A 27100-nucleotide genomic window follows, 5' to 3' on the forward strand; every position below is an offset into this window, starting at 1 on the left:
TGATTGCTTTAAACTGATAAGTAAACAGTAATTCAAATAACTCCAAGTTACACCAAGGTGTGCAGAAGAGCATTGCTGACCACACAGCAAACTGAATAAGCAGAAGACCACACCAGTTTTCACTCCTGTCGGCTAATAGGTCAGAATTTGGCATAAACAAGATGAATGCATGGATCCATCCTGCCTGGCATCAAAGGTTCAGGCTAATGATGGCGGTGTAATGTTGTCAGGTATGTTTTCTCTGCACTCTTTGGACCCCTTAATTAAGTGAGTATCATTTACACATAGCCTACATGAATATTATTGCCAACCAAGCCCAGCACATGACCACAGTATTATGACCACAGTATACCTACCCAACTTCTGATGGCTATGTGATGTTATCATGTCAATATGGACTAAAATCTCTGAGGAATGTTTCCAGTACCTTGTTGAATCTATGCCTTGAAGAATTGAGGGAGTTCTGAAGGCAAAAAAGGCCCAACCAGGTACTTGCGTGTATCTAATGATTTGATTACAGATTAGACACAGAAGAGGGTGAGATGCGAACATGCAATCAATGACAGGTGAAAATGATCAAGAAACGGACCATGCAGGAAAACTAACCTTCAAAGTAAAACATGAAAAGACCCAAAGAAACAAACACAGTCAACAACAACAATGAACAAAGGAAAACAGTGGGACTAAGGAACAAAAATCTAAGTGAGACAAAGGGCAGAGAAAATGAATACTAGGGAAACTATTCATTATTCCAACAACAATAATGATAATAATGACTTTGTTATATAAGACTCACATTCTACTAGAATGCCCAGCACATAAAACACGACAAAAACAGGTATAATGACAACAGGCAGCCAGCAGACCGTGTCCCTTTTTACACTCAAGGAACAAACACACCTTACACAGAGTGGGATGAACTGAGGTTACAGACTTATTCCAACTCATGATCATGACTCACAACAGATGTTTATAGGCTGTGTTTGCCGAGTCAAGGTCATGTTAATCCACATCACTGCAGAGCACAGTTTCAGTTATTTTGGTTATATTTCATGAGAAAGTCGTGTAAAGCAAAGGATTTAGTTAAAATAAAACAAAACAAAAAAACACAACACAACAACACAAAACAAAACACGTAATTCCACAAAATTCAATGCAAAAGGCAATTAAACACCATTTCAATTCAATTTTATTTATTTAACACCAAATCGCAACAGCAGTTGGCTCAAGACCCTTTATATTGTAAAGTCGAGACCTTAAAATAATACAGTGAAAATCCTTTAAGCAAGCACTTGGCAACAGTGGGAAGAAAAAACTCCTTTTTCAGAGGATGAAACCCTGCCAGAACCAGGATCGTGGCCACCTGCCATGAAAGGCTGGGGGAATACTATTAAATGTTCATTTAAATATTCATTAAAAAATTAAATAAAGAATCCAAGTATTGTTTTTGTTTGTTCTGCCCAACTCAATCACTGGTAATGGCTGGTAAATGTCCACAAAGGTATTTTTTATTACATTTCTTTTGTTTAATTTTATTTGCAGCATAGCAATTAACAAAACAATTCACAGGGCCTGTGTATACCTGGGCTTCATATGCAGTCCCAGAGAAGCGACATCTGTTCCACACCCACATACCATACAGTGGGAAGATCATTTATTTACATGACAAATGTAGCGCAAAATCATCTATTACACGTCAACAGACTAAACCGATACAAAGGACTTTTCTGTGCATTTTCTGGTATTAAACTAGTAAATAATTTCTGGTTTTGCCATCTGCTTATGTTTCTCTACCATTATCAATCTACTGCGATCAAACGCAACCCACACAGGTTGTCAATGTTAAACTCTTGATATATGCTTACAGCTCCCTACAATATCAGCAAGCACAACTTTGGTTTGACTAATGGTTTGTTTGCGTGGCAGATAAGGATTACCCAGAACCACAAAAAAAACCCAAAATTAAAGCTTGACAAAATGTTATTTTCTGGTAATTACAGATGGTGAAAACACAATCTAACTCTGTACATAAGAATCGATTAAATCCATTAAACATATTCATTAAAATGTAGCTACAGTCACTTTGCTTGTGTACCTTAATCTGCTAACTACATGTTTATCCAGGAATACAAAGGACCAGATGTACAGTTTGCAATTAACTTTTCCTAATGCAGACAGAAATACACTGGTGATTTGCTAACTTACTTACTGAGCCTGCTTTCTTACACCACATAAATTAAATTCACCTTAGAAAACTAATTGCTATTTTGAAAACAGACTGCAGAGTCTCTATATACCATACCGTGCAGCCTTCACAGCCAAATAATTAGAGAATATACTGTATAATTTTTCTTATCTTATTGGTTTAAAGGTCTTTAGTATCAACATACAGATATTTTAACCTCCTAAGACCCGAACTCTTTAATGGCATGCATTTTTAATTTTTCTTTGCTATTTGGGTTGATTGGGACCTGATGAATGTAAAAACAACGAATTACCTTTTCTTTTTTTTCTTTTTTGTACCTAATTTTGGTTTCTGAGAAAAATGAGATCAACATATGAGGACATTCATTTTAAATTTTGATAGAATAGTAGCAGTATAATGATATCAGGCCCTTGTAGAGAAAAATTAAGTATTTTGGTCTAGACATCCCAAAATGTGATGTCCACATATGTGGACGCCAGGTCCTAGGAGGTCAAAGTACAGTATTGTGCAAAACTCATTAACCACCCTTATTTCTTAATATTTTCTTTCTCCATAAAGACTATTGGTGATTTTAACCAAAAATTTCCCAATTTCGATGTTTGATTTTAGACCTTTTGCCACCAATTTTCAGTCCAGTTGTTGTGTAATTTGGCCTAAATATCCCAGCCTTTTCTCCCTGTTTCAGTTCCTTAAAAACACAATAGATGGATCAACTTAAGGTTCAGATGGATCTCTCATGTCCTGTGTCAGGTATTTGCTGGACCTTTTCCCAGTTTTAAAGGACACGAGTATACTGTTCATCTGCTGTAGATAGTGTTTTATGTCTGGCATTTCTTCTTTGTTCCTCTACTTACCCACTTTCCTTTAAAGACACACCGTACAAACCATGCTGAGATATGTCAAGTTTCTGGCTTAGGTAATCACCTTCGGTGCAAAAATACTATTTTATGCCTGTAAAACTGTTTTATCTTTGCCAGTATTTATAGATTAGACTAAAGAAATTGTAACAAATGTGTTTTTTTAACAACAAGATGTCGGTAAAAGAAATGCCTAAAGATATCATTTAAAATTGGTTCTTAGTTCTCTGTTATGTGTAGACACAAGACTGGTTTATCCCCTGAGCTAGGTTTCCTTTTTAAGCTTGAATGATTCATAGGTCAGTGTTAAGTGGCTTGACAAATTAAAAAAACAAAACAAAAAACGGCACAAAGAACTGAAGACTGTATAAAATAGTCATTGATTTAGACAGTGTTTGTGCAGCTCACAGTGTTTTTCACTTTGATTTAGCTTTTCTGCTATTTTTTTATACTCAGTGTAATAACATTGAACCCCTGAATTCCCCTTAGAGGACGTTTTATATCTTGTATGAACCTTTGTAAACAAATCAACAAGAAAACAGATTATTAATTATTGATATAGAATATAATACACATGAATAAATAAAAGCTATGTGCTTACGTGTAACACAGCGGTAGCTAAGCTCCTGTGCTTTTATTTTTTTTCCTAATGAGCCCGCAGGGTCCGCTGATAGAGAGGTTTTTCTGCAGTTCTCCATGTAAAAACTGGATCCAAAAGTTAAACAGGTTTGTGTGCTTCCGATCAGAGATGCCTTCTTTTTACTGCCGTAATACATTAACCTGGCAGGAGGAAAATGCGGCCTGCCTTAGCATTAATTATTGAAGATAGTACAACAGTCTGAGCCTCGGATGACTCCAGGAAGCGGAAGGCGGCGTTGCTTAGCAACCAAGGGGCCAAACAAGCGCTAGCACCATTTCGGCGTGTTAGCATTTTAGCTAATTAAACTTTATCCTTTTCTTTTTAGCATATTACTCTGCGCTCAGTAGTTTTATATTTTTAGTTTAAATATATCGTTTAAGTTGACCTACGAGTCAAATGGCAGGAAAGAAAAAGGAGGCAACGCTGCAGGTTGTGTTTTTGTGATTTTGTGTTTTTTTTTAAGCTACTTTTATCATCCCTGGGGATAACAGTTTGTCTTTTCATATCCAGGCTTCCGTCACAAACCAAGAGCAGTGGGAAGAGATGCTTGCAACCAAAGGTTTAACAGGTAAGACTTTCATCAGTAAAAGAGCTGTTGTCCTAATAAAAATGAACGCTCCACGAGAACTGTTGTAAAGATGTTACAGCGTGATGTGAAGGACTGCTGGCATCGTCGTTACTTATTTGCTGTGTTCTGCTGCCCCCCTGTGCTCAGTGTGATAATTGTACCAACCTACCACACCTTTCTGTCCTCCTGTCTTGTACACACACACGCACACAATCAGTTGCTGACTCTCTCATTGCAGTCGTAGATGTGTATCAGCAATGGTGTGGTCCCTGTCGTGCTGTGGTTAGTCTCCTGCGAAAAATAAAGAATGAACTGGGTGATGACTTGCTTCATTTTGCCACAGTAAGAAGATTCAATAAAAAATATGAAGAATTTAAAATTTTCAGAGAAGGACCTTTGAAATTGTGTGTGTGTGTGTGTGTGTGTGTGTTTTGGTGCAGGCTGAAGCAGACAGCATTGATGTTTTGGAGAGGTATCGAGGGAAATGTGAACCCACCTTCCTCTTCTATGGGGTGAGTGTGTGTCTGTGTGTGTGTGTGTGTGTGTGTGTCGCTGGCCACTCTATTAGGTATACTTATTCAACTGCTCAGTAACACAACTATGTAATCAGCCAACCCAATGTGCTCAACACAGGAGCAACTTAGGCAAGTAGGCGTGGTCAGAATGACATGCTGAAGTTCAAATAGAGCTTCAAAATGGGGGAGAAATCTAATTTAAGTGACTTTGAATGTGGCATCGCTCACAATGGAAAACTGGAAAAATGGTGATGGTGATGTGAGGGTAGGGTCAGAATTAGGCATAAACAACATGAAAACATGCATCCATTCATTCTTTGTACCAACTGTTTATTCTGCTGGTGGTATAATGGTGTGGGAGATATTATTTTGGCACACTTTGCGCCAACTACTAACTGTTTAAATGCCACAGCATACTAGAGTATTGTTGCTGACGATGTCAATCCTTTTATGACCACAGTGTATCCATCTTCTGATGGTTGATTCCAGAAGGATAACACATCATGTTGCAAAGCTCAGTCATCTCAAATTGGTTTCCTGAATATGACAATGAGTTTTCTGTACTCAAATGGCCTCCAGTCACCAGATCTGAATCCAATAGAGCACCTTTGGAATGTGGTGGAATGAATGATTTGCAGTGCAGTCAAATCGAAATCTGCAGCAACTGTGTGATGCTATCATGTAAATATGGCCAAAAAAACTCTAAGGAATGTTTCCAGCAAGTTACTGAATGTATGCCATGAAGAATAAAGGCAGATCTTAGGGCAAAAAGGGGTCAAACCAAGTACTAGTAAGGTCGTATATGCCTAATAATGTGGCTAGTTGGCTATATGCTATATAGTTGACTGTATAGTTCAACGACAAAATGTGTGTTTTATTACTAAGATAAGATTCAGTATACTTTTCTTATCCCAAAGGTTGCGAAATTTCTTTATTAAATTAAGTATAATCTCAAATGTATTAGCTTAAATGTTTAGAATTGTATATAGTTAAATAGTATCCAATATAATATGACAAAACACCTTTCAATAAAGATAAAAAAAAAACTAACTTTAAAATAAAAATAAAAAAAGCAATAAAACAAAGAGAAGTAAACCTATAAATCAAATATTAAATGATTGTTAATAATTATATGAATTATTTAATTAAATAAAAGCTGATTAACAAAGTGATATATATGTGTGTGTCTCAATTTCAGTTTGAACATAAACAATATAAAACAAATAAAAATGCCTTATTAAAAGTATACAAATCAAATATCAGATGTCATCACAGTGGCTGAATATAGGATTTTAATGTCGCAAAATTGGCTTAGTAAACACAGAGTGTTAGCATACTATTATTCTGTGCTAGACAGGTTTGTGTGTTTTTCTGTTTTTTTTTATACACAACTTCTGTCTCTAGTTATTTCAGTCTATTTCAGTTTATGATACCTGTAGCCTGTAATGGTTAGCCAAGTGATCACAGAACACAAAAAAACCCTTTGTATGTACAATATTGTCATGTGTCCCACCATGCTGCAACTGACTGACTGACCAAGGCCAGTCTATTGGCATGCTGGATGCTGGCATGTGTTGCTGCAGTCTTGTTCATGAGAGCACCATGTCTGATCCAACTGTTCTTGGTGGAAATCTGACTAGATGGCAGTATCGAGATGAGGTGCTCCAGCTTTTACTTGTCCCATTCTTGCAGCAGTACACCAGCAGCATCTCTTTCAGCAGGAAAATGCCCAAACCCACACTGCCAGAGCCATGCAGGCCTTTCCATATTAGGAGCATATGCAGGCATTCCCTTGCCAACATTCAGTCTTGTTATGGGTGATCGTTTGCATCACATAACCATCTTCAGGTACATTCTCACTACTGGCAATGTGCTTGGTTTAATTGAGGGTGGTGCCTAGTCAGCGCAGCCAGGAAACATGACACCACTCACTTGATGTATATTAAGTGAATAATTAATGTACCTAGACTGTTCTCACATGGGACCAGCATATAGACTTTGTACTTGCAATCTGGCTGGTTAAAGTTGAATATCTCAGATGCAGCTGAAATTTCAGGCCTGTAGTTTGTGTGTGAAAATGGCTTTAGAGCCATGCCCCCCTTGCGGTGAAAAAATATTCTGTAAATTAAATATATTCTGTTGAAATATTTATTTGTCTGATCGAAATTACACTTGTCTCTAAGCTTGTTGCTTAGACTCTCTTTTTAAAATTTTTAAATATTTTTGTGGATCGCTTACATAGGCCTCTAAAGCCTTTTTGTATCTCACCATTTTATAAATGCTAAATTAAATGTAAAAAAAAAATGTTAACTTATTACTAGGCTTGTGTTGAATGAACAGGGTGGGGAGCTGGTGGCTGTACTGCGTGGGGCAAATGCTCCCATGCTTCAGAGGATGATTGTGGAGGAGCTAGCCAAAGAGAAGCTGGTCCTGGAGCAAGGTGTTGAACGGAAAGTGGTGAGGAGCTCATTATACACATGCATTCACACATATTTCTGCCAGGACAATAGAGTGTTTCTCTGCAGACATGCTGCCTTGTCACGGTTTGTTAAAGCATTAATATTAATAAATTTTTCTGTTCTAAGTAAAGTAGTCCATAACAACGTGACAGTAAGCCAGCGTGTATGTTACCAGTGCTGAAAGCAATGTGACTAAAATCAAATCAGTCTGTGTTTATTTTATTATTTACCCGTTTCGTTTTCCTACAGTAGTATTTCAAAATTGCTTCTGTGGATGATGGCTTTTAGCCACTTAAGTCAAGCAGCAGAAAATATATCAGAAACTTTTTTTTTAGGTGTTTCTTATTTACTTTTGGGCATTTAGAGTAAAAATACAGCCTAATAACCACCAAGTTCATGTCAGAATCCTGTCAGCCTGACACTGATAGTTGTGTATGAATTAGTCTTTTGCTGCATCTCAGTGGAAAACAGACAGCCTGCACTCTTTGCACTGTCACATAACAATTTCCAATAAGTATGGTTTAAAAGGCTACCAGTTGAATGTATTACATTTATTTGTTTGTAGGTTATTTTTATTAGAATTTATTAGTTGCTTGGCGAGTTAAAATAACCTGTACAGGGCCCTGGGAGAAATTGGCATTTACTAATAATTTGCAGTCTGTTTGCTTTCTGGACTGCAGAGAGCAGTTGGTTTTCCTGAAAACAGTGTAATGAAGTTGAATATATATTAAATTGTATCCTGCTAAGTAAAGATTATATTTAAATGACATTTGGAGCAAAAATAACAAACATTTCCCAGTTAGAACCTAATGCTTTACTGTTTTTTTTCTATATCTTATGTGACTCTTGGGTGGAAAATAAAGCTTATAAAGCCATGTTAAATAATACTAAAGCCACCATTAGCCATAGCTGTAGTTTATACATACACATATGTAAAGACAGACATGTTTAGGGATTCATTATTTTTATTTCCTTTGTTGTGTCTTTGTTAGGTGAAAGACAATGGTTTGACAGATGAGGAGAACAAAGAAGAGGAGGAGTTGCCACAGCATTTAGAAAATGAAGAAAGTGTAATTGGTACTGTGGAAAAATATAATTGGCAGTATTTTCAGCGCTGATGTTACTTATCATTGGTGTTTCCTGTTGATTCTGTGGAATATTTTGCATTCTGTCAGAATTACAGATCATCACTCAAGCTCTTCTCTTCTCTTGCAGTCCCTGCCAGTAAATCCTACACAGTTGCCATCATTAAACCAGACGCCGTTGCTCACGGCAAGGCAAATGAGATTATTATGAAGGTACATAAAGAAGATCACTGCTCACATTGGGAGAAGAAAAGATTGTCTCAAGCTTTCCTGCTGATATTAATTCATTATGTTGATGCTGATATTCTCCTGGATAGATTCAGGATGCTGGCTTTGAGATCCTGGCGCATGAGGAACGCACGCTAACGGAGGCTGAAGCTCGAGATTTTTACCAACACAAAGCAGCAGAGGTGCGGTATAGCGAAATAGAGGGGAATGGTATAGAATAACAAAAAGACAATTCTTCTCACAGACAGAGGCTTATTGCATAGATTGACATTCAAGTCAAAGTGAGGAAAACTGATGATGATGCAGTGAATGTTTGTGATGTTAGCCAGGGCCATTAATATTCTGAGTCAACATACCGGTAGCAGAGCAGTCACGACCAGTGCAAAAATCATTCAGTTACTTTGCTACACATGACACATCCATCTGCATTTTAGCACGGGGCTCAAAATAGAATTGCTGTGTAAGCAGCTTTTTTTTCTATTTTGCTTATGGTGCTGTTTTTGATGAGACCAAATTGTTATAGATACAGAAATTTAAAATATGTGAGAAAAGCCTGGGGAATACTACTGCTGAGAAAATAATAAATGGGCATGAGTTGTATATGTATTTGTTTTTGCAGGTTTTGTATTCAGTGCATTAACATATGTGTCTGTGTCTCGGCTGCTCTTTGTATGTGTTGGTGGTTTGTAGGCGTGCTTTGAGGATTTGGTGCAGTTTATGTCCAGTGGTCCCTTCCATATTCTAGTACTCTCTCAGGTAGAGGGATCTGCAGCAGTTGTACCGGCATGGCGTGAGTTTATTGGCCCAGCAGACATAGAAGAAGCCAAGAGAGAAAATCCAGAAAGGTTAGTTACTGGAAATTATGCATATGATGCAGTGTCATTAAGTAAATTATCATTTCTGGGAAGTACAACATTTGTTTGCAGCATCGACATTTATCTCTGCACTGCTGATTGCAACAGTGCGAAACAATCTGGAGTCTGGAAAAAGGAACAAAAAGCACATTGTCGCCTGCTCCATCAGACACACCCAAACATTATGCTTCTCTCTGGTTGAGCACCAGCCGAGCAACCATCTGGTCTCCTCTCCTTTCTCCCCCCTGGCTTCCTGCAGCTTGCGGGCACAATACGGCACAGAGACACTGTTCAACGCAGTGCACGGTAGTGAGGACAGCGACCAGGCCAGCAGGGAGCTCGCCTTCTTCTTCCCCAACTTTCGGACGGCCTCAGTAATGGAGCAGGATGGGGAGGAAGAGCATGTGGAGAGGACACTGGCTCTCATCCGCCCCGACGTTGCCAGGGAGAACAGAGGTGGGGCTCATGCCAAATGCACAAGTACACACGTGGGCAAGCACAGATACACCTTCAATAACAGCTCATATTAACAGCGAGACTGCTCCTTGACTCCTTCACCAAAGGTGTTGAATGACACTGTACAATGCAGTGAAAATGCACATGCTTATTTTAGGTAGACTGCTATGTTTTCTTTTTTATTTCATATCCCTGATTTTGCAGAAGAGATTTTAGATCACATCCACAAGTTTGGCTTTATAATAGCACTTCAAAAAGAGGTGATGCTGTCAGAGGAGCAGGTCAGACAGTTTTACGGTCAACGTGTTGAGGAGGACTACTTCCCTGCACTGCTCCAAACCATGACCAGGTAACTTTCAACAAACTGTATAATTAATCCAGAGATTTTCTTGTTTTGTTTTGTTTTTATACTCCAGATGATTATACAACATGTGTATTTTTACAGTGGGCCGGTGCTGGCTTTGGCTCTTGCCAGAAAAGGGGCTGTAAGTCATTGGAAAACCATCCTCGGTCCTTCTGACATCAATAAAGCCAAAGAGGAGAGTCCAGACTGGTGAGTAATGTGCACCACAGTGAGGAAAACTACCAGTAGAAAAGCAGTGAAGTTTAAAAAGCTAATCTACTGTCTGTCACAGATTCTAACAGCTTGTTAGAGAGAACTCGGCACTCTTTTCACCTCTCTTTTTATCCTTGTCAAGAAAAATTTCAGAAAGAGCCAAACAACACAAAATCAGCTAGATAAGTGGTTCTTAAAGTTGGGTGCAGGGACTCCCTGGGTGTCTTTGAGTCTGATTCTGTCTGATTCCATTGTAGTCATTGAAAATGGAAAGGGACGGGCATTTATAAAGCACTTTCTAGTCCTGCTGTCCACTTAAAGCCCTCCAGACTGCAAGCCAAATCTAACCACACATTTACAGAGATCTAAACACATTTTCTCTCATACACTTTCATCCACCTCACAACCATGACCAGTTATTAAATGTAAGTATGTTTTTGGACCCTGATCACACTCACACTCTTGGGTGAGGTGTTTCAGGCATTTCCCACCGGGTGCAGGCCCCGAGGCAGACTCAGGACACACTGAAGAGATTATATCTCTCGGCTGGCCTGGGAAAGCCTTGGTGTTTTGATCTTCTCTGCCTAGGCTGCTGCTCCTGTGACTTGGCCCTGGATAAGCAGAAGAAAACAGATAGATGGATGGAATAGAATTTTAGCTCTGCAAATATGTAGTCAGTCATTTTACACTCCACTGATTATAAATAAACAATTTTTCTGAAAAGTTGATGGTAGAGGGGCATACTGGGAAATATATCACTCGTACTTTCTGACTTTGCTTTAATTTGTGCAAAATGTGTATACAACTTGATGACATCCACTATGACTAACTAACTAAAAACAACTTTTTTTCTTTATATTTTTATAGAGTAGATAATTGGAAAAGCAACATTTTAAATTATGTTTTAAAAGTCAAAGAAAAGAAGTGACTCTAAAGAGGGAAGAGAGCAGGATGAGTATACTTTGGATCTGAGTAGTGTTTTCTGTTTTTTTGCTGAGTAGTTTGTGTTTGAATGAGGAATTATATAAATGAGTAAATTGACTGGTTCTTACATAGTGCTTTTCTACTCTACTGGAGCACTCAAAGCGCTTTATACAACATGCCTCATTCAAGCATCCATACAAACACTTATTTATGCCTAAGTGCTTCCTATCTAACATTCATATACATCTGTACTTTGATGGATGCACTACCGACATTTCAACTGCATGTTTGGTACGGTGAACCCGTCCAGTCTGTGAAGACCTGTGGCTTATGCGCTTCTCTCTTTGGCTCCATACAGACATTACAGTGTCTTTATGCTACTTTAGCAAAGCTAAATCTGTTTTGGGATTGTGGTAGCCTCAGTGACAAAGATCTTGAGTTTATATAAGCTTAGATAAATTGTCCATTCCCTGACCCATATATATCTGCTCCAAGACATTGTTAAAGGATGAACATTTTCTTTTGCAGACGCATGAACTATCTGTATTTATTTTCAAACAGTAGTGCTTTGACACAATTAAATATTGTCTGTTGTCTTTCTCTGTCTGCAATGCACCATATGTTTCTGTGGTTTCTAACTGGAGTGGAATCAAACAAGGCAGTCTGAACAGAAGTGAAGAAAATTACAGTTAAATTACACAAAAATTACTCATTAAATTACATCCTTTCCTTTGAAAATAATTTCTGGAAACCATCAATACTTTCTTTTAGACGTGGATGGTGCCAGACAGTACAATCACACTTGTAATTTTCTTCTTTGTTTCCCTCGTACTCAGTCTAAGGGCCCAGTTTGCAGTGGAAAATAAGCCTATCAACCAGCTCCACGGCAGTGGAAGCCACGAAGAGGCAGAGCAAGAGATCAGCTTCTTCTTCCCTAAACAACAGACTCTGGCAGTGATCAAGCCAGATGCAATGGAGGAACACAGAGGTCTTTTTATGTTCATTTGTAATGACACAGAAATGCTTGACATTACTTTTGTTTTGACATATTTTTCATATATTTTTGTTCCTCATTCTGACAGAGGCTATTTTGGAGGAGATTCGTGGCCGAGGTTTCTCTGTAACAAGGCTAAAGGAGACCGTGCTGTCAAGGGAGATGGCTGAGGAGTTTTACAAAGAGCACAGAGAGAAGCCTTTCTTTAACCAGCTGGTGGAGTTTATGTGTTGGTTAGTCTGCTCTCGAATACAGCCACCAGAGCAGTGCAAAGTGACTACAGCATACCCGCCCTAATTCCTGCTGCCACTCCAATTTCTAATGGCACTTTTAACAGTAATCTTAGCAGCTAAGAATCAAGGCAGCCTCAGGCGAGTGGCTGCGAAGTGCATCTCAGTTTCATTCTTTGTCCCACATCGCACATCGAGATTTTAGAACTATCTTCCGCTCCGATTAGCTCCTTCACTTGGCTGTTACACAACTTTTTGGACAAAATGAGAGAGTTGAGTGCAGCTGGTCACAGCAGCCTGAAAAAATGTCTTCAGTGCCTCAATATTAGCTCAATTTTAGCCTTAATTATGGATTAATCGTATTAATATATGCCATAAGGATGGCTATCACATGAATCTAGAGCTCCTCATTGAATAGCTTTTATAGAGCTCCAGAGCGTCAGTAACAGCTATTAACTGATACACATTTTTACGATATAATCTTGCCGGCCACATTTCAGTGTAAAGTAGTCCTAGCTACATTTTAAAATATAGTTATTTAAAGCCTAAAGAAGTAGCATCATTTAACCTAGATACCTGTTCTGGCCCAGTTTTAACAGAGACACCTGCACATCGTTTTTTACCTGCAGTGCACCATATTCATCCTTACAGTCAAATGGTGCTTGTTGTAACAATAGGAAGTCTCCCATTGCTGCCCTAGACAATTTAACTGCATTATTTTGTGTGTAATTTCAGTATTAAAATAGTATTTTGTCATGTTTGTTATTATATTTAAAGGTTATATCAAAGGCAGCATACGAGGACAGACTGAAAAGCTGGCCTCGTATATTTGGTTATCCAAACTTTCCAAAAACCAGATGCATTCCTCTGTCTTTGCAAGTTTGGAATCATATTGCCAAACAAGATAGCTTTACAGTAAGACAATCCTTTCACTCACTGTGGCATTTTCATTACAGCGTGTAAATATCCCACAAATGTTTGTTTCAGGGGGCCCTGTATGATGCTTGTCCTCACTAAGGAAAATGCGGTGGAGGAGTGGAGGGCCATGATGGGTCCCACAGACCCGAACAAGGCAAAGGAAGCGTCCCCAGAGTCTCTGAGGGCTCGCTTTGCTGCTGACATCCTCCATAACTCAGTTCATGGTTCTTCCAACGAGCAGCACGCGGAGGAAAAGATCCGTTTTATCTTCGGTGACATCAGCACAGATGCGGAGCTCACCAGTGACGATCCCATTTCAGGTGACCATATAATGAGTGTGAAAGTCTTTACCATCTGTCACACCATCTGGTTTCCTCTAAATAACAATTTTCAGCTGATTTTTTACATCGATTTTTTTGGTGTTAACTAAATTTTTCTTATCATAATGAAATAAATGTTTTTTTTGTTCATCTTTAGCTAAAGAGGAAGTAAAGGCTGCAGAGAAAAACACAGAAATTATACAATCTTCAACTGAAGAAATCTCCAGTAGCAGAGTATGCACATAAAAAGAAGGGTATCCCAATTCAGGGACTTGACCCTTTAGAGTCTGCACTTTTGCCGAATTTAAGCTGCTTTCGCATTGATGAGAAAGCCATAGAGTATTTTCATCACTTTACAAAGACAGGGATGAGGTATTGGTATCTGTATGTCTACTGACTTTATTAATGGACATTTTTCTGTCTGTTAGGCAACACTGTAGCTATAGAGAGACTGAAATTGGGACACCACAATTACTGTTTACTTCGAACACTGAGTAGATACATCTCTTTACAATGACAATCAAGATTAGTTGCACAAGAAGAGGTGTCTCTCCTGACTGAGAGAAAACTAATGCCACTCATCTCCATAATGTCACAAACAGCTGCTGGAATTGCGATGCAAACTGGCGCTACAGCCTCTCTGTGTGTAGGGAATGAAGTAAATCATGATTGAGTCATACCATCTCATACCTGCGGAGGAAAATTGCACCTCCAGTGTGCTGTATCTTTTTTCTGTTGCCATGTTTTTTTGAATGCATAATTAGGATCAGGGGACAGAATCTTGAATCTGTGTGCAGCCCATGTTTGATAAATTATGAACATTGCAACAGTGTTGTTCAGCAAAGCTGTTATTACTTAGCAGTGATATTTAGAAGAGTTATCTTCAGCATCCCTCTTTATTTTGCAGATGACCTACAAACAGGAGGAAGCATCGATCCAGAGCTCTCAAACTGAATCATCACACCTTGTGTTTTCTCTTCTATTATAAGCTTAATGTGTAAAATCGTGGGAACAACAGAGCGCCTGTCATTCTATGAATCATGAAATAAACACGACAAATATATATCAGACTTTTTACACCTTTTGTAGGTGGCGTATCAAGACGGCACATTCAAGAAACACTGTAGACGTGGAGTCGTGTTCGCTTAATACCGCCGTCGACAGTTTGATGGCTCTCTCAGCTCACATCAGCAGCCGCGGGCTACGTGACTAAAACCAGGATAGTACAATCACCAAAAAGCGACTGACAATTTCAGTGTTCACAGAATCCTTTAGTGAGTACACTGTGCCACTATCAGTACCTTAGGTTGTCTCCTGTAATTTACTACCACAGTGCTGTGATAATATTAACAATATGAAGGTAGTATAAAGAGTGTTACTCCTGTTTATGCAAGGGGTGAGTACAGGGGACCATAACAGAGCAATTAGGCTCAAGTTTTTTCCTTTTACCGTAATTATTGCGGGATATTGCTTTAGCAATGGGACATAAATTACACACTGAAGCTACCTTAATGAGGTGCATGAATAAAGAAAATATCTAACAGCTCTAAAAAGCTACATAATTGTTAGTATTAGGTATTCCTTTCAGATCATTTGAAAAAGGATTTCAGAATTCAACCACCTGGCAACCTCCAGGACTGAAAAATGAAGGCAACATGGAAAAGGAAAAAAAACTGCAGTTCCTTTTGAGGCTTGTCCTCCCTCTTAAGAGTGGCTCCAAAAGTAAATCAATCCCCATAGCCTCTCATGTTAAAATTGCTGATTTCAGCCAATTAAATAACATGCTTTCATCCTGGTATGAAAAATTGGTGTCTGGTGGCCTGTCCTGGGTGTACACCTCCACTCACCATATGACAACCTGGATAGGCTTCAGCCCACCCACAACCCTGAGTGGGATGATCTGTTAAGAAAATGAATAAAGAACTAATGTCCCTGTTCATAGTAAATGCACAAGGGCAGTGAGAAACTAAGGTTAAACTCACCCATTTAGGGACTGTTAAAGCTTAAAATTAGGGGCATGGCTACTTTTACTAACAGACAGGCCAACATATGCTGCTTCCAGTTTATAGTGAAGGTGCCTAATGGAGCGTCTCTAGTGGAAATATGTGACTCATAAGACGGCTTAGTATGTGGTAAAATTAAAAGATCCACAAAGGCTTTGCTCAGTTTTGGTGAGTGAAACAAATATTTTTATCAGTCTCCTACTTAGCTCTAAATAGTTTATAGATGCTGCTCTAATCTAATCTGAGTCAATGAACTGGACTTCTTGCCCATCTTAGTTTTGAGTTTTAAAGTTAAACTTTGGTTGTGTTATTGTATTTGGAATTGTCTGTACTGTGTATTAGTTTATGGCTTATCTTGCTAAAAAAAAAAAAAAGATCATCATTTGCTGATAATTTAGCACGCCACATTCATGTAAATTTGGTCATTTCTGGCTTCAAATCAAAAATTCATAAACTAACAGTTACATCACAGGTGGTAACATCCTTCTTTTACATACAGTCTATAAATTTAAAAGCTATAAATGACTATATTTTAATCCAAGTTAATCTGAAGTATCTTGAAGGAGTTTAAACATGTAATCTGGCCGCCATGCAACTTAAAGGATGTCAAAAGGATGGTAGAAAAAAAATCTTCACATTTTCCTGTATTAGCAAAACAAAAAGATTTATTGTAGTTTTCACCCATTAAAATAACTTTCAACTCAATGCAGGCATGATGTAGCTGAGATGTAGGACTAGGCTTTGCTCCATGGGCAAACCCAAAAAATTATGGCAATAAAATTGGTCAATCATCGGTCTTTGTAGCTCCACTGCTTGTCCGTACTGGTGCCGTGGTGCTGAGCAGACGTGGTTTCAGGCGGAGTGTCCTCCCAGTCATTTGCGGCCTCCAATAAGATGGCCTCATCCATGTCGTCATCCGCAGAGAATGATCTCTGGAACATCTCCATGATGCTCCTCTGGGCAGGATCCTAGACAAACAGAAATAATCAGCGTGTTTTAAAACATAAATCTATATATAAAAACTCTTAACAGCACTATACATTATTAATTTATGTACAAATATACAGTTTACCTTGGCGTGGAAGCTGGTGTTTTCTGCAGTTTCCGAGAGGTTTGCCTCGGAAAGACCCACTTGCTCCAGGACATTCATTTTTTCCTGGATCATGGGCCTGGAATGATACATAAAGAAATATCAGTCCAGCCCTTCACTCACTGTTTGTCACAATATGCACACCAGTCTGCCCACATTAACCCCTCCTTCTCCCCCTGCTGTTACAGACCAAGACTAATGAATGTTGCAGGAAACAGTTTGAATAGCCACATAAATGCCTGTAGTTGGGTCATACAGTACTTCCTCCTGATTGACACATACCATAGGTGATCATCAGCAGTTCCCTTGGCAACCAGGTAGTGAATGTTCACACTGCTGGTTTGTCCAATACGATGAACTCTATCCTCTGCCTGAATGAGAACCTGCAGTGGAGGAAAAAAAGCTTTTTCCTTTATAGCAAAAAAGAGCAAAGGAGTTTCACAGCTTTAGAAAATGATTCTGGCTTTTCATTTAGCTGCAGTGACCCCAAAAGGCCAAAGACTCCTCGAGAAGAAAAATCAATGAAAAATCATTATTTAAGCTTTTAATTTATCTGCCGACAGCTGAAATTAAAGCACTAGTTTCCACCTGGAACTGAAACTGTGGCTGAATATGTGCTTATAATGAGTCACATTTTTTCTGCATTTGACTCCTTATTTAAAAAAAAAAAAAAATCCAACCTGCATAAGATGTGTGTTTCTGGGAAATGTCTCCTTTCAGGTTTTGGGGGAATTTATCACATTGTGGGTATAAGAAACAGAGCGACATAATGTTTCGAAGGCTACCAGGGAAAAATAACCTAAACACATGGATGATTACTAAAACACACACTATGGCTGGGTTATAACATATAATCTAATGTCATAATGTAACTTTGTGTTCTCTGTTACCAGAAAAACTGTGGTGTTCATGAAAGCGCAGTTCCTCTAAAGGCCACTTGAGCTAGCTTAAAACGTGAGTCAATCCCCACAGACTCCCATATTAAAATTACTCCGCTTTAGAGATTAAATTAACACATTTACTGTCTTGTAAAGAGCAGATTATTATTTATTTTTTCTTCTCGGTAACTAATTTATCTATTCATAACAAAAGTGCTTTCATATCTTATATTTTCAATTTCCTTTCCCTATTTAAAAGTTAAATGCTGACAACCAGTATTAATACAGTAGCCCTCTAATTTTCGGATTCAGCTCGGTAGCACTAGAACACTTCTTGTTCTATATTTGATGTGTGAGCTGAGAAGCAAACCGGAGCTTTTTAAACAGCGGGATTCCAAAATATTAAAGAATGGTGTTACTGACAGTGTCATTTCAGTGACAGCGGAGTGTTTTGCAGGGACAGCTTTCCATGTCTCACCCCGGGGTTCCAGAAAAGCTCAGCGAAGATCACCAGGTCTGCAGAGTGCAGGGTTAGGCCCATATTAGCTGCAGTGATGGACAGTACCGCCACACAGGTCTTGGCTGAGTACTGAAACCTATCGCACAGTTGCTGTCGCTCCGCTGACGGAGTGCTCCCATCAATACGGATAAAACCGACATTCTGAGGAGGAAGTAAACCTTTGTTATTTTCTGAAAACAATCGCTTAAAAATAATGACTTATTGCAGCAGACCAAGATAAATCACCAAATTAATTAAATAATCCCATCCTTATTAAACTTGAAAGAACAATAAGTCATAGTAGTAGTGCTAAAGCTCAAATGTGCTCAGAGCCGCCCACACTTGTTCTCCACAGCTACTGAAGGACTTGACCTGTTTGACGTTTACTCCCACAAAAGATCTCATCTGAGTAACCGGTTTAAAACAAACAAACAAAAAAGTTAAACTTCATTCTTCTACGTCACAGCTGCATCACTTTCCACTACTAGCCCTTTGTGTGGGGTATCATCAGTATGTGTCTTCCTTACTTTTTTCCCCAGCTCGGTCGTGATATGATCCAGGATTAATTTATGATGGGCAAACACCAGAAACTTCTCCCTCCCACACTCCAGCATGTCTATGATGTACTCCCTGAGAGGGACAGAACAACATACTGCAGAGCTGAACCATTTCAAAGAAACATTGAAATATTCAGTCTTTATCTGAAGTCTTGGTTATCTCCAGTGCGGTGCAATCATAATGCTCTGACAAAAGATTCTCTTTCATTTTACATTTTAATCTCAGCGCTCATCAAATATAAGCTGATTCGACTCACTGATCCCCACCATTAGAGGGTCTGTACTTACATAATGGCTTGTAGCTTGGCTTCGGCTGTGTGGTTATAAAAGACGAGGAGGGCTTCCTTCTCTTCCATTTTCTGAAAAAGAGATAAGGAACATCACAAGATAAGAACTGACAGGAGATTCTGTTTGATGATTTGATAAGACTGCCATTACTCGGAGGAGTACTGTGATTATGCACAATCAAGCTCAGCGACTCACTCCCATCGGGGAGTATAAACACTCCAATGAGGTTGGACCGGAGAATTCTGGGTCGTTTAAAAGCATTTGTGTGCGCTTGAGGCTCGAGGACTGAGCCAACACATCTGATTACCTTGGGCTAACAAAAAGCTTCCTCAGCCTCTTCTTAACAGATTTGTCTTTTTAGTCACAGTCTTTGTTATGAATTTTGTATTTTGGGAGCGTACAAGCGATACAAGTAAAGACATAAAACAAATCCTACTTTTGCAGATATTGTGATATTTTATAACTACTGAAATATACACTCAGGCACTTTGATTTGGACCTGCTTTTGTCTTCACTCTTTGTGGCACATTCAACAAAGAGCTGGAAACATTCCTCAGAGGTTTTTGGTCCATATTGATGCGGATTTTTTGGCTGTACAACCATAAATTACATGGTCAGCAACAATACTCAGCTGGTTTTTAAAGGACGCTCAGTTGGTACTAAGGAACCAAAAGGGTTCCAAGAAAATATCCCTGACACTATTGCACCACCAGCAGCCTGAACCAATGATTCAAAGTAGGATGGATCCACGTTTTCATGCTGTTTACACCAAATTATGACCCTTCTGTTGTCCTATTTTGCTGCACCTGTGAACTTTAGCCCAGTGCTGCTGTAGCCTATCTGCTTCAACGTGTTGTATGTTCAGAGATGCTCTTCTGCACACCTTGGTTAAACATGTTGTTACTAGTTATAATAAGGAGTGGTTATATGAGTGACTTCCTACCCAGTCTGGTCATTCCCCACTGACCTCTGACATCAACAAGGCATTTTCAGAAAACTGCCACTCACTTAATAATAAATAATCACTTTCTCATTCTCAGACCATCCTTCGAAAACTGTAGAGATGGATGTGCGGGAAAATCAGGAGTTTTGGGAATACTAAGACCAGGCCAGCTCATCTTGACCATGACTACAAATGTATTGAGCTGCTGCCATGTGATTGGCTAATTAGATGAGAAGTTGAAAAGGTACACTCAATAAAGTGTCCATTGAAAGTATATCCATCAGTTCTACGATTTCCTGATTATGTAGAAATGATTAGAAAACACAGTATTCAAATTCTATTACCTTCCTGGGTTTCAAAGGTTTCAACACCTGTGACTTACATTGCGATGTCCTTTGGCCAACTGCTTGGCTGCAGCTGACAGAGCAGCTTTCGTGCGGGTGTTGATCCCATCGATGGTCACCGTGACCACCTTGCGCTGTTTAGCGGGAAGCTGGGAAAGGACCTCAGACTTGAGACGGCGCAGCATCAGACACTCCTCTAACAACAGCTTCAGCTCTCCAAGATTAGAAGAGCCCGTGTAGTCCCAGCCCCAAGTCATCTGTAGGTGCAGTGAAGGGCAAAAAAATAAAAGAACAGGTGATAGTGGGAATGACTGGTGGAAAATAAAATGTGGCATGTAAAAGTTCAAATGTTATACTTAGAAAGAGTTGAATGTAAACGTTAAGATTTTTTTCTTTCTTTTACAAAATTTTGCTTTAATAAAAGTCAAACATGTGTTTAAACACCAATACACCAGTCATAAGCTTACACTGGTTTTACAGCATGCACTAACTGTAACCTCATAAACCTGTTGTGTACTTGTCAGCAGTCCTATGAATTATTTAACCCATTTTGCAAATGCTAGATATCTCCGATCAAGAACTGGACACTTTACAAAGTAGGCGAGGCACAGATATATCTGCTGGCTAGTCTTCTAATAGTCTCATGTGTCCTGGAGTCACAGCCACATACGAGTAAACAGCACTAAACATCAATTAGTGTAGCAGAAATTCTTTATAGTTAACAGACTACCTGTCTGGCATCACAATAGCGGATCCCAAACTCATGGAAGCGTGGAAAGAGTGTCGGTCTGACGGCCAAAATCTGAGTGTACAGCTCAGCCGGTCTGGACATGGCGGGGGTCCCCGACAGGAGAATCACTCTCTTCGCTACCTGAGGATGGAAAGACGGACAACTCTGATCACAAAGAACTGTTTACTCAGTCTAGTCCATGGGAGCAAATTATATATTTTGATTTGATTACATGTTTTTAATCTTGGTGGAAAAATAACCATGATATTAATAGTCGCATGGACTGTGGAGTTCGCTTAAATTGTAAATTGCAGAGAAACAGATATTTGTCTGATGGCAGAATCCCAGATCTGTTTGCCTTCAAAATTAAATCAATTGTTCAGCCAGCCTATGGGCTATCTGACACACAGATTTACTGAAATCTGGGCCTTACCTGAATTTTAATGAATTATGAGGGAAATCGTTCAAATATAATCTAATAACAAATCTAATTTGTGACCCATGCAAAGGAAGGAGGAAAAAACAAACAATCCTTATGGTGTATCTAACAAAATTATTAATCCCAGTAAAACATTAAATAAAAGTGAGAGAGAGAGAAAAAAAAAAAGTACCTTCAGCAGAGGCAATGCTGCTTTACAACGAGCAGTCTTCATGTTTTTCAGAAAGTGAGACTCATCCTACACAGAACAACACGTCAGCGAGGAACCTTAACCTGAACATGAATGTGAACTGAAAACAGCCATGTTTAAATAATAAGCTCACCATGATGAGAACATTGAAGGGATTTCCGGGCTGCTGTTTGTCCATCCTGCTCAGCAGGTCATAGCTGATGATGTTGATCAAACCAGACCGCAGACCGTCTTTGGCCTTCACCACTACGTTGATGCTGTCAGGAGTCAAGGAGGGAAGCCAGCGTCTGAAGGCCTGCAGGCAAAGATAAAGGTTCGTGTGAGAGAGACAGACTGAAAAAACACTCTCAAAGCATCAGGATTGGTCTAACTAGCACTGGGATCCCACCAGTTTCTTAAATTTATAGCCAACATTACTTTGTGAATAACAGCTAATTTATGTTTTTCCACCAGTAATAATTCATGGTAACCACTGCAAGAGTGCTCCCATTGAAAAACAATCAATCATGCAGTTTAGAAAAACTGCCCACTGACAATTCGCTTACTCTCTTGCCATTCGCTTGTCAGCCCGGTTTAAACTCATTAAATTATAGCTCCGGTGCTGTGCTGTACATTTGGCCCAAAGCACAAGACTAACAGTGCAGATAAGACCCAGGGCAGACAGAGGAAGTGTCCTTTAATGGGATGACATCCGGTGACTGTGATTTCAACTTCTGATAAGAGGACTGCGTTTTGTCCTATTTTGGGGTGGGGGGTGGCTGTGAAAGTGAGTGAAATTGGTTTTGAAAATGCACTGCTGCTGCAAGTTAAACAAAAAAATAGATGCTACAGAACATAAGACACGGATGGTCACTGACACTAGAAAGTACTGAAACTGTAAAAGAAACAAAGGGACAAAGAGATGTTAATATTTCAAAGTCAACCTTTTGGATTTTTTGGCTAGCAGACCAGTTGCCACTGGTTTTCAGTGTTCCCTTTTTGGCCTGCTTCCCTTCATTAATATGGATCATGCTCACGTTCTGCGTCAGTTGCTGTTCATCTGCTATAGATAGTTTTTTAGGCCTGAGATTTCTTTTTTCTCCAGTTTCTTCTATTATTTTGAGGCTAATAGCTCTTTGAACCACCTTGTTGGTCCAACAGTACTATTTTTTCCCCTTTGTCAAATTGTATTAACATTGCAATTCTTGCAGACTGAACTAAAGAAATTGGAATAAATTATGATTTTTTTGTGAATATGGTAACAAAGTGTCTAAAAATACAAATTACAGTCTTTGTAGAGACAACAATGTTTCACCCCAGTGTTGTGTAGCGTCACAAAAAAGAAATCCTCTGGTCAGGTACAAGGACTGGGTTGAAAATGAAGCAGTTGATACCCAAAGAAAAACTTGGCAAGACCTTCAGAAAGCCTGAAGAACTACTGACCATTTTAAAAATTACATCAAAGACTGTCAATGAGGGGTGACTCAAGACTTTTGCACAGCACTGTACCTAAGATTACAATTTGCCAGTCTACTTTTCTTTGTCCTACATAACAGAAAAATCAGTTTTATTTTTAAGTAGATAAAAAGCAAGCCATGTGAATATGTTTCCTGTGGATCTGGTAACAAATAACTGATGTTTTTCTCCATTTTGAAAAGTTCAAGATGAAACAAGTAATCATTTAACTTGAAAAGAACTAATTAACAGTGCATTTAAATATTAGATTTCAGGATAAAACAGTCAAAGGAAAGGAGTCAAATAAATACACCATGTATTAACACCTCCACCATAAATCAGTGCTTCACAGTTCTAATTATCAAACGCACCCATGAGACAAAGAAATGGAAGCATTAAATTCAAGGCTGCCATCTTCGCTGCTAAGATAAAGCACCTAACAAAGACCAAGAAGTCCACAGGGAACCACATTAACATTCTTCAAATGCAGAGAGAGTTAAGTAGAAACCAGGATTATAATGTGGCGAACAGAGTTTGAGTCAAAGGACAGTAGAAGGATATCCTTAAGACGGCGCGTGACGCTGTTAAATGGAAACAAAGCGATGAACTCTAGCACCTCTTAAGTAATGAGCTTATTTTTCTTTAGGCACAGTTTTTACCTCAGCCCAGGTGAATCGTACAGAGGACGGAGTCACCACCAACAAAGGCCACTCCTTTTTGTAATAAGCTGCTATACAGATGGCCTGAATAGTCTTTCCCAGGCCCATGTCATCAGCCAGGAGGAGGCGGCCCTGTTTAGACACTGCAAAGCTGCAGAGACAGAAGGAAATATTTAAGATAAAAGGTCATTACTGGAATGTCTCACAAACAGTGGCTTTTAATGTGCACACATAGAAGAAATTACAAATAAATAACTATTTATTGTTATTATTGGCTACACTGCTTAAAAAGAGCACTAATGACTACCCAAAGAGACCTACTTGACTCCCTCACTCTGGAAGGGCATGAGGCTTCGGGTGAGAGAGGGGTCGATGCTAGAGAGGTCTGCCTCAGGGACGTTTAAAATCCTGGCTTCAGTCCCATCAAACCTGGCAGAGAAAGCCTGGATTATTGCCCTGGGAAGAGGCTCCACCTCCACTGCTGCTATCCCACTGAGGAGATCCACTGGGTATGGAACACAGCGCGGTAAGACAAGATGGCAAATGTAACAGGGACATTGGTAGACCTGCTAAATAAAGCCAGTGTCGTTACTCACTGAGTCTCTTATAGTCCTCGAGTGAAAAATTCCACTTTCTTGTTTTCATGTCTGCCACAGACAAAAAAAATCTGAGATCAGAAACCATAAAAGCAAAGAGACAGTCAAAAAAAACAAACATAATCAAATAAAGCCACCGTTACCGTAGTTCTTTGTTGGCATTTGCTTGAACGCTGCAATGACATCAACATGGTAGCCAATGTCCACCTCAAACTTTGTCTGGGACACCAGAATGCACTGGCCCTGCAAAGTGGCTCCGGGCTTCTGCCAGCCATTACATAACTTGAGCAGCGCTGCCAGGGCCGTGCTGTCCCGAGCTCGGCTGGTGGCCTCCGCCACGTCCACCGCTTCCATTCCCTCCAAAGGTCTCAAAGACACCGAAGGAATGGCAGCTGCTTCCTCCACTGCAATACGGGGTCAAGAAAAAAAGTAATGATTTGAGACAGAGTTTGTTTAAAAACAGCAGCATGCATGAGTTGAGCTCCTGAATATGGAAGATCCTGTGAATACTTCCGTACTTAGCTGTCGGTAGTCTTCCAGACTAAAGTTCCACATCTTGGTGGCAGGATCTAAGGCAGAAATTGCATTTTTAATTTCAAAGGCCAGCAAAATCAGTATATAATACAAAATATTTTTTAAAATTGCTTTGCACAATTCACTGAGTAACATATCAGCTGCAAAACAGCACAGTAGGCATCTCAAACACTTACCATAGTTTTTTGAGGGGATGGACTTGAAAACAGCAATAAGCCCTGCATGGTAGCTCACTTCTACCCTGAAACGGTCTTCTGTGTGAGGTACACATCTTCCCCTTACAGAGATGGCAGGCTTTTTTGCAGGTATGACATTTGTAGAGGTGGGGTTAGAGGAAAGCTGTGCCACTTGACTCTGAGCAGGTTTACTGGACTGCTTGTAAAATGAGCCAACTGCACCTCCGGAGCTGCTGGATGAGAGTTGATGTTTGCCCTGAACTGGCCCCACGGGGATGCTTCCTTCAGGAGACAAGACGGAGCTCCTCAAATGTTGACTTACCAGAGGAATTGAGTTAGTAAGAGTCTGCAGAGAAATATAATACGAAGCATTATAAAACGATCCCCACCGACAGTAAATGACTGCACATTTAAGCATAAACCTCGCCTGGTTTGAAGATGCAGAATTACACACAGTGCTTTGGTTGAAGTGGCTGCCAGTGCCAGGCAGCTGCTGCTGACTTTGGCTCTGTGGTTCCCTTTTTAAGGGAGGGGGGAAGCATTTTGGTCCCGAGACTGAGGTTTCTCTGTGCTGAACTGAGGCAACAGGATCCGGACTCTGTTTGGGGAGCTGTGTTTGCACTGAAGTACTTTTGGAGCCTACTGAGGGCTTAACATTGGTGCTGTTAGCCTGTCCAAGTCTTTGGGCTCGTCTTTCTAAAGCCTTCCGCCTGTTCTCCTCAATCATTCGCTGTTGCTCTGCAGTCAGCTGATTAGACATGTTGACAGCTAGAGCTATCTAGCAGACATCGGCTACAATCTAAGACACCCTGCGTCTGCAAAAAGGTGATCTGTGTAGATCCATGTTGCCTTTTAGAGCTACTAACTTCGTTTTGTTTAACGTTATCTGCACTGCTGCTTCTGTTGCTAATGGTAGCAGCTAGCGACCCTAATCTGGCTGCTAACAGTCAAACTTAGCAACATAATATTATCGGAACAACCACAGTAGCATTACAGATACTTGAACTTTAAGCCGTCTGAAGCCGATGACCCCAAAATGCAATCTAAAAACAGCGAAGTCTGCAAGAATATCGTTAGCAGAAACTTTTAACGCTAGTTTACGACTTCTTGGTTCAGGATCTGGCGCGCAGGAAGTGACGTAGGAAAACAAGCCGGCACGTGCAGGTAGTGAAGGCAAAAATAATCTACCCTTGACGTTATTAGAGAAACTACAACGACTACAGGGACGTTTTTATTGCCATTTACCACGGCTTTAAAAAAAATCATTTTGTACTGATAAAAACCGCGAATATGTTAGCTTAAAAAAACAGGAAAATATTTATTTATTTATTTTGCAATTTGTGATTCTCCACTATGAAGGTGACACTATTGCTACCGAAGTTTACGTAAAACATTTACATTTGTCTCTAATTATCAGTTGATGTCAGTATTTTTCTGCTCTAGGAAGCACATTTTGTTAATACTTCTTACGTAAGACATCTAGTTAAAGAGAAAATGGAGAGGTTTGGAGGGGGGGGGGGGGGGGGCGTTATGCTGTTATGCTGACTTTAGATCAGTATTTCTATAGTTTGACTTTATCATTTTCTGCTGGACCATCTCTAATTTGCCTAAACATTTTATGGTCGAAAGTTTAGACGTATAAAATGATTTCTTCTCCAGCCAGTGAAGGAGCAGTCATTCACAATCTTACCTTCATATATCAACTACATTTCTACATATTTATTTTAAAAATGCCCATCCACTCACTTTCTGGCTTCTTTTTTTTGTTTCTCCACACATTGTGTTATAACCAAGGACATTAGAAGGACTTAAATGCAGTATGGTGGATAAATAAGTTAAACAGGTTTAATGTCAATGGTGAGGTCACATCTATTCAGACTTTGATTATTTTCCAAGGTGTTCCAGGGTCAAGTAAGCCCACATATTTCTT

General features: G+C 39.5%; 2 protein-coding genes across 6 annotated transcripts; one reads left to right on the forward strand and one right to left on the reverse strand.

Annotated features, from left to right (window-relative positions):
* The first annotated feature begins 3959 nt into the window (after nucleotides 1-3959).
* Nucleotides 3960-20342, forward strand: nme9 (NME/NM23 family member 9). 4 transcript variants are annotated; one of them, XM_006788581.2, is made up of 17 exons: nucleotides 3960-4132; nucleotides 4214-4271; nucleotides 4510-4613; nucleotides 4712-4783; nucleotides 7127-7243; nucleotides 8238-8322; nucleotides 8461-8543; nucleotides 8648-8740; nucleotides 9249-9403; nucleotides 9672-9868; nucleotides 10073-10217; nucleotides 10314-10421; nucleotides 12185-12336; nucleotides 12431-12575; nucleotides 13560-13810; nucleotides 13968-14044; nucleotides 14718-15863. In XM_006788581.2, exons 1-17 carry the CDS (start codon nucleotides 4100-4102, stop codon nucleotides 14796-14798), a joined length of 1956 nt encoding a protein of 651 aa, XP_006788644.2. In that variant the 5' UTR covers nucleotides 3960-4099; the 3' UTR covers nucleotides 14799-15863. The 4 variants fall into 4 exon arrangements, with proteins under 4 accessions (XP_006788644.2, XP_006788645.2, XP_006788646.2 ...); XM_006788582.2 differs by lacking the exons at nucleotides 13968-14044; nucleotides 14718-15863 and adding an exon at nucleotides 20166-20342; XM_006788583.3 differs by lacking the exon at nucleotides 13968-14044.
* smarcal1 (SWI/SNF related, matrix associated, actin dependent regulator of chromatin, subfamily a-like 1) lies at nucleotides 16461-26292 on the reverse strand. Of its 2 annotated transcripts, none has more exons than XM_006788580.2 (17): nucleotides 25625-26292; nucleotides 25171-25516; nucleotides 24979-25029; nucleotides 24604-24864; nucleotides 24461-24511; nucleotides 24186-24369; nucleotides 23865-24015; nucleotides 21905-22066; nucleotides 21754-21819; nucleotides 21143-21283; nucleotides 20451-20669; nucleotides 19126-19196; nucleotides 18808-18910; nucleotides 18260-18442; nucleotides 17186-17286; nucleotides 16886-16982; nucleotides 16461-16781 (listed from the first exon to the last, which is right to left on the reverse strand). In XM_006788580.2, exons 1-17 carry the CDS (start codon nucleotides 25928-25930, stop codon nucleotides 16602-16604), a joined length of 2673 nt encoding a protein of 890 aa, XP_006788643.2. In that variant the 5' UTR covers nucleotides 25931-26292; the 3' UTR covers nucleotides 16461-16601. The 2 variants fall into 2 exon arrangements, with proteins under 2 accessions (XP_006788643.2, XP_006788642.2); XM_006788579.2 differs by having other exon boundaries at nucleotides 25598-26292.
* Nucleotides 26293-27100: the final 808 nt, after the last annotated feature.

The sequence above is a fragment of the Neolamprologus brichardi genome, chromosome 16, assembly GCF_056152115.1.
Source record: "Neolamprologus brichardi isolate AB-2024 chromosome 16, ASM5615211v1, whole genome shotgun sequence".
Lineage (NCBI taxonomy): Eukaryota > Metazoa > Chordata > Actinopteri > Cichliformes > Cichlidae > Neolamprologus > Neolamprologus brichardi.